General features: G+C 52.2%; 1 protein-coding gene across 7 annotated transcripts in view; it reads right to left on the bottom strand.

The window, feature by feature from the left end:
• The window catches only part of MLPH (melanophilin), a 28,535-nt gene extending 23,209 nt beyond the window's left edge, over positions 1-5,326 (bottom strand). For 2 of the 7 annotated variants that reach the window (XM_033010748.2, XM_033010747.2), the window contains exons 1-3: positions 4,631-5,325; positions 399-620; positions 60-196 (exon numbers count right to left, since the gene is read on the bottom strand). In XM_033010748.2, coding sequence (XP_032866639.2) covers positions 60-196; positions 399-620; positions 4,631-4,740 — 469 coding nt within the window. In that variant the 5' untranslated portion in view covers positions 4,741-5,325. Of the gene's footprint in view, positions 1-59; positions 197-398; positions 621-4,630 lie in introns of all 7 variants that reach the window. The other 5 variants (XM_033010753.2, XM_033010752.2, XM_033010751.2 and 2 more) reach the window with 4 other exon arrangements.
• Positions 5,327-6,000: the final 674 nt, after the last annotated feature.

The raw sequence follows: 6,000 nt of genomic DNA on the forward strand, positions 1-6,000 counted from the left end.
ATGCTGATGTTCCTGCCCCGGTGCAGCAGAGCAGGAGAAACCCCGGCGCTCCTCCTCACCGAGAAATGCGGAGGTCAGCCCCTGCCCTGGCTGCAGCCTGCCGTAGAGGGACCGCAGCACTTTGGCACTTCCAAACCTCTTGAAACGGGACCTCACGTGTTCGTAGTACCACTCCAGGGAGCCGATCTTCACGATCCTGCCCAAAGAGAGGATGCGCATACAGGTGAGCCAGTCCAGCCACGCTCACGGTGACCAGACCCTCACCCAGAAACCGCCTCTTAACAGAAACACAGCCCGGTTTCTAACCAGCATAAAGGGACGCTGAGTTTGGGCGACTCTTCTTGAGCCTCAGCCCCAAGGCTCGCCTCGCCCCTCGCCCTCCGTCGCGGGAGCGGTACCTGGAGAGGCGGCAGGGATCGCAGACCCAGCCTTGCTCCTTCTTGTTGTAGCGGCTGCAGTTCTTGCAGGTGTAGAAGCGGCAATCCAGGCACTGCCGCTTGCTGTTCAGCAGGAACTTGAAAGGCTGGAGGCAGTGAACGCAGTGGGTTTCGTTGAGGTGGGACTGATTCGTCAGGAACTCTCTCTTGCTGCTCTCCTGGTCGATCTTGCATTTCAGCTCCCTGCAGAAAACATCCCAAAACACAGGAACTTGGTTTTGTTAGCATTTCACTGCGAACTCTCATGTGGCAAACTCCACCATGCTTCAATCATCTGAGGAATGATTTTCCAGGGAACATCCCGAGCTTGTGGAAACAGCTGTAGGGCAAATCTAATCAACAACATATCACAAGTTAAACAAGCTGAGCTGAGCAAAGAGGAGAGGCCCAGATTCAGGGCAGGTTACTATACGTTGGTGATCTGCTGCTGTTAAATTTAGGATTAGATTTGGTTGTGACAAAACCTGTCCCATTTGCTTCTGGAGCATAAATCCCAGGGACTTCAGGAAAGTGACTCTTCTCAAAATTTCTGCCTGCATCTCAACCCAACACAATCTTTGAGTCTGAAGTTCAGATGGGAATTAAAATCTTTCTGGAATTTGCAGGTTAGGAAAAAAAAAAAAAAAAAAAAGTCAATCTGAGATTAAAAAGGATTAAAAGTGGTGTTAATTTAATCCTTCAGTGCTAAATTCAGTGGAGACTTTTATTAAGGGCAGAAGTGATGAGCAACAAGGTTCTGGCTGTTCAGAGGACAGCAGCAGGAGGAGATGCTCACAACAGTCCTGTGAAAGCCCAGCCAACACGAATGCTTTCCAAGAGCACCTTCTCCTGGCAGTCCATCACTTCAGGCTTCCTCTGCTCTCCAGTCCTGGCTGCTAGAGCAGGTCCCCATGCAGGAAGGCAGGAGGCTGAACCCCGGGTGACAGCCAGGGCCAGATAAAATGCCTGCCGAGCTGGTGGGGGCCTGCTGAGCTACCCAAAGGCTTTCTGTTTGTTCCCCGTGCCACACACCACCTCAGGTATGTTTGCCTTTGGGGCCATGGCTGAGAGGCAATGTTTGACTTGTAGGGAAGGTCCTAGAAGTCTTTTTTTTTCTGTCTAGGCAGGGTAAGGAAGCTGCATTTTCCAGAGCAGAAGTCAGCCTGGGCCAAAACCCTCAGATCTGGAGGCTGCTTCAGGAGCACAGCGTGGACCACAGGGCTTCTGGTGATGCTCCTGGTGCCCCCCGGCTGCTGGGGGGATGGGGTGACGCCGGGGGGACCACAGCAGAAGCCTCGCTGGCGTGGCAACTCAGTGCCGGGGTGTCCACGGAGGCAGTGATTTGGCTGCTGGTGGGAACGACATGAATGTAAATCAGGCTAATCTCTGTGTAACCAAATCGGTTTGTGCATTAGGGATCAGCTCTCGTTTTGTTTTCTGGGAGAGATTTTTCTCGCCAGCACGCCAGGCTGTGTTTGCTGTTACACGGGAGCGATACCAACTTGCATTAACCGTGTAAAAATCAGTGTAAAGACTGAACTGGGCACCTACCTTTTATATTCAGATATTCACTGTCTTAGTGGTGTTTCAAACGATCTAGTGCAAATGTTCAGCAGGGAATTTCTATGTGGCTACTAAAAACAAACTCCCAAATAGAAAACCCTTGGGTTGGGCTCATTGCTCCTTTTCCACTCCTGTGCTAGGGCTGTTTCCAGCAGGATCTGGTCTTTCACTGGACTGCTTTTTCTGGTTCCCAGAGACCGGTCGGATCCCTTCACCTCCCCTCCCTTGCCCACGAGACCTGCCGAAGGAAGGACAAGTCTCAGCCAAACCAGTTTAAAACCCGCAGGAACTGCACGCCTCTTGTCTCCTCTCACTGGCAGGAGCACAAGCCAGCCCCTTCCCTGCTCTGCTCACGGCAGAATACATCAGTGGTGGTGGGATGCCAAACTGCAGTGGGGTTGGTCCAGATGAGCTCCAGGAGAGACCCAGGCAATCGTCCCCCCAAAATGGGGTTTCTGGCAGGGAAGTTTATGGAAGAAATCAGGGAGAGACCCACAAAGTGCCCATTATTTAATTTCTCAGGCAAAGCATTACCCTCGCATGATTGTGCAGTTTCTGGCCAGCTGAAGCCTTTGTCCGCTGTTGGTGAATAGATTCAGCGAAAAAGAAAATGCAGAGAAGCAACAGAAAGGGAAGAAAAGGACCAAGCTGGGGCGGGGTGGGGGGTGGGGGGGAACATTTCTTCAAGGCTTGCAGGTTGAGACAAGCCTGGAATAGAAAAGCAAATGAATAGGGAAGCAAATGGGGGGTCAGAGCACATGGAGCAGGGTGAATGGCCGCAGGGTCTCCCATAACATCACATCATGTCCCAGCTTGTTAGCAGGCAAAAAATGGTCATGTAGGTCCATGGCTGGCGTACAGGATTGTGGCAAGCTTTCCCAGACTGGTGGTCTGGTCTGGGCCAGTTATTACAGAAATATCTGATGTACGGCTTTAGCCTCTAGAGAGAGGCAACCAAGCCTTGGACCGGGTAACATGCTCTACCCTAGAGACTCAGGCAGTGCCAGACACCACAGGCTTAACGCCAGCCTTCCCCGGGACAGGATTAAATGCCAAAATGAACAAAACGCCGTGACTGATGGGGCAGAGGGAATGCTGCTTAGGAGAAAAGACAGCAGCTGTGTAGAAGCATCCTGAGACCTTTCCCCTGTCTTATACCTCCCATATCATGGCACTCAATTTGGGAGGCTCCTGGGCATCACAGTGGACCCAGATAAGCCAGTCTGGCGCCAAGGTCAAGTAGGTAAGGAATTCATCTCGCCCACTTCTTTGCTGCAGGGCACAGCAATGTCGGTCCCCACCTCCTTCCTCCAGGCAGAGCTCAGATCCATCACAAGGGAGACATTCACCCTTTCCAGGGTGATAATTTTTTTAAACATCCTTGTCTGATCTCCGTCCTTCACTTCAGAGCTACCAGTAGAGGAAGGCAGTAGTTGATGATACTGAATTATCTCTGCCTCCTACGCGGGCTGGGGTTTCTTAGGCAAAAAAAATAATCAGGAGGTTCAGAAATATATGATGACTGAGAGCTTCTCCTGACTAATGGTGTAAATGGAGAAGGTCCCACACAGCCTTGTGTAGCAACCCATGATGGCAAGCTTTTGAGGGATGCTTTGACAGCTCAGATGCAGATATCCTAAATGAAGAAGGTTGACTCTCACCCCTCACCTTTCCCTTGGGATCTGGCAGAGGAACCAATGAGCATCCCCAGGCATCGCCGTGCCATCAGCACCAGCCCTGGCTCACAAAATTCAGAGCTAGGAGGGTACAAGGGCTCAGCAGGAGTGCAGCACTGCCCAAACCCAGCCTGGGAACACGGGCCATCCTTTTGGGATAATAACAAGAACTTGCCCAGACCCTGAACAGAGACGCTGCATCTTCTTGCAATAAAATTAAGAAATTACTAAATTCAATGCCTGATGTAGTTAACAAACAAAGCCTAAAACCCCACAGCTGCTCATGCTCAAAACTTAATCTAATCTCACTGAACATTTTTTGAACAGGACTTTTGTCACATGCTCTGTTTATAAGAACTTAGAAGATATATCCATTTGCTGCTTAATCTTGTCCCAATCTGTGGCCCCCTAAAACTTTCCCAGGATGGCACAGACCTTAAATATAGAGCATATTTAAGGCTACTAGAGTAGCTCTTCCAACTCCTCTCAGTTATCTTTCTAGGATCCTTCCTTCAGGAGCCTGTGGAGTCCCAGGACCCACTGAATCCCTGAATACCCCTCCTGTCCTACACGCACAAGAACCACCATGTGAAACAAAAACAAGGGAGCCGAATCCCATCTTGTGCTCCAAGGTAAGGTCTCCCCGTGAGAGCCACGCCAGCGTCCAGCCCCACAAAGGCATTTCCTGAGCAGGGGCCAGATATTTGTCCCCGTAAACCACGGCAGCGACACCGATCTGCGTCGCCACCGGTGGCACGGTGCCAGTTTGCACCTTTGCAGCCCGAACGCGTCACCTTGGCGCTGATAACGTAATCTATTAACTACGGGGTTTGATTTTTAACAGCCAGATCCCGGCTGTTCCTCCTTGCCCGCAGCCTCACCGTGTTGCTTTATTCCTGCAACCCATACGCAGCAAGGCACACAGGGTCCTGCAACTACGGCTTGCTTGCACCCAACCTCGCGGCAGATACTCACTCCAGCCGTTCCTCCTCTTTCTTCCGCAGATCAAAGTCCCGTTGAATGACTTCCCAAACGTGCTTCGCCTCTTCATCGGTTAGCTTGGAGAGGTCCAGCTTCCTCCCCATCTTGTCCCGGCGAGTCGAACACGGTCCCGTTACTCGCTACCCCGAGCGCTCGCTCTCCCGAACCTCGGGATGCTGACGGAGGGGGGAAAGAGCTCGGCCCCACCTCCGTGGCTGCCCATATAAACGGGCAGAGGCAGAGCTGCGGGCAGGCCAGCCGGTTCCTGGCAGCACCGCAGCCGGTCTGCCGGGCGAGCCTGCCCGCGGAGACGGGTGGCGAGCAGGACTGGCGCGGTGCCTATCTGCTGCGGGGACTCCCCATCACCCCGGGCGGGCAGCCCTGCCTTCCCCCGGGGTCCTGCCCAGAGCTGCTGCCAGCTCCAGACCTCCTCCGCCTGGCTGGGGTTGAAGGAGAATGTTTACTCTCAGCGGAGCTGCCTGCTTTATGCAGGGTGTGCGAATCAAACGAAACCTTCAAACGCCTCCCCGGGGTTTGGGAGGGGGCTGAGCATCCCTGCCAGGAGCTGAGCCTGCACACCCCATGGGGATCGGCTCCATCACGGTGGGTCCTGCCCCACCGCAACCCTCTGCTCCCCTGCTGCTCACTTCTCAGCTCTTTCTTCCGTGGCTGATCTCTTTAAACCCATTTTCTCCCCCTTCAACAGCTTTGTAAGGAAAAAAATCAAGAGCGTCTGGCTTCCCCCCCCCCCCCCCCCCCCCCCGACCAGTACAGCCACACCGGAGACCGGCCTCCCACATTTGCGAACTGCTCTGACAGCAATTTGGGAAGCTGAGCTTTGCTTGTAGCAAACGGCTTAATTAGGACACGCTGCTCCCCTCATTTACAATTAGCAAGAAAAGATGGTTTGACAGGATTTTAAGAAAACACATCACATACCCAAAGGGATATATATTGCAATAATCCGACTCTCAAAGCTGTTCTCTTGCTCAGTAAAACACTCTCTGTGTGTCTACGCAGGAATTCCCCAGACCTTGGATATTAAAAGAAACCCGTTTCTCAAGTTCATCAGAGCAAATATCGATACTAACCACACTTTTTTTTTCCCCCAACAGGTATCTAAACAGAGAGCAAGATGGCAAGACATAAGAGGAAAACTATCCTGCCTGGTGGGACCAGCCTCCCTGCCGCTCAGATGCTGTGCTGGCCCATGGGTACAGGGAATTATCCACCCCAGCAACTCACTTGAAACAAAGATTAGACTAAACTCCAAGAACAGAGCCAGAAAGGCCTTTTGAATCCAAACTTGGATGAATTTTGTGCAGAAGAGGTGATGATTACAGATGCAGTGTTGAGGATGGATA

Source organism: Tyto alba, unplaced genomic scaffold (genome assembly GCF_018691265.1).
Source record: "Tyto alba isolate M040663 unplaced genomic scaffold, T.alba_DEE_v4.0 Super-Scaffold_7, whole genome shotgun sequence".
NCBI classification, from domain to species: Eukaryota; Metazoa; Chordata; class Aves; order Strigiformes; family Tytonidae; genus Tyto; species Tyto alba.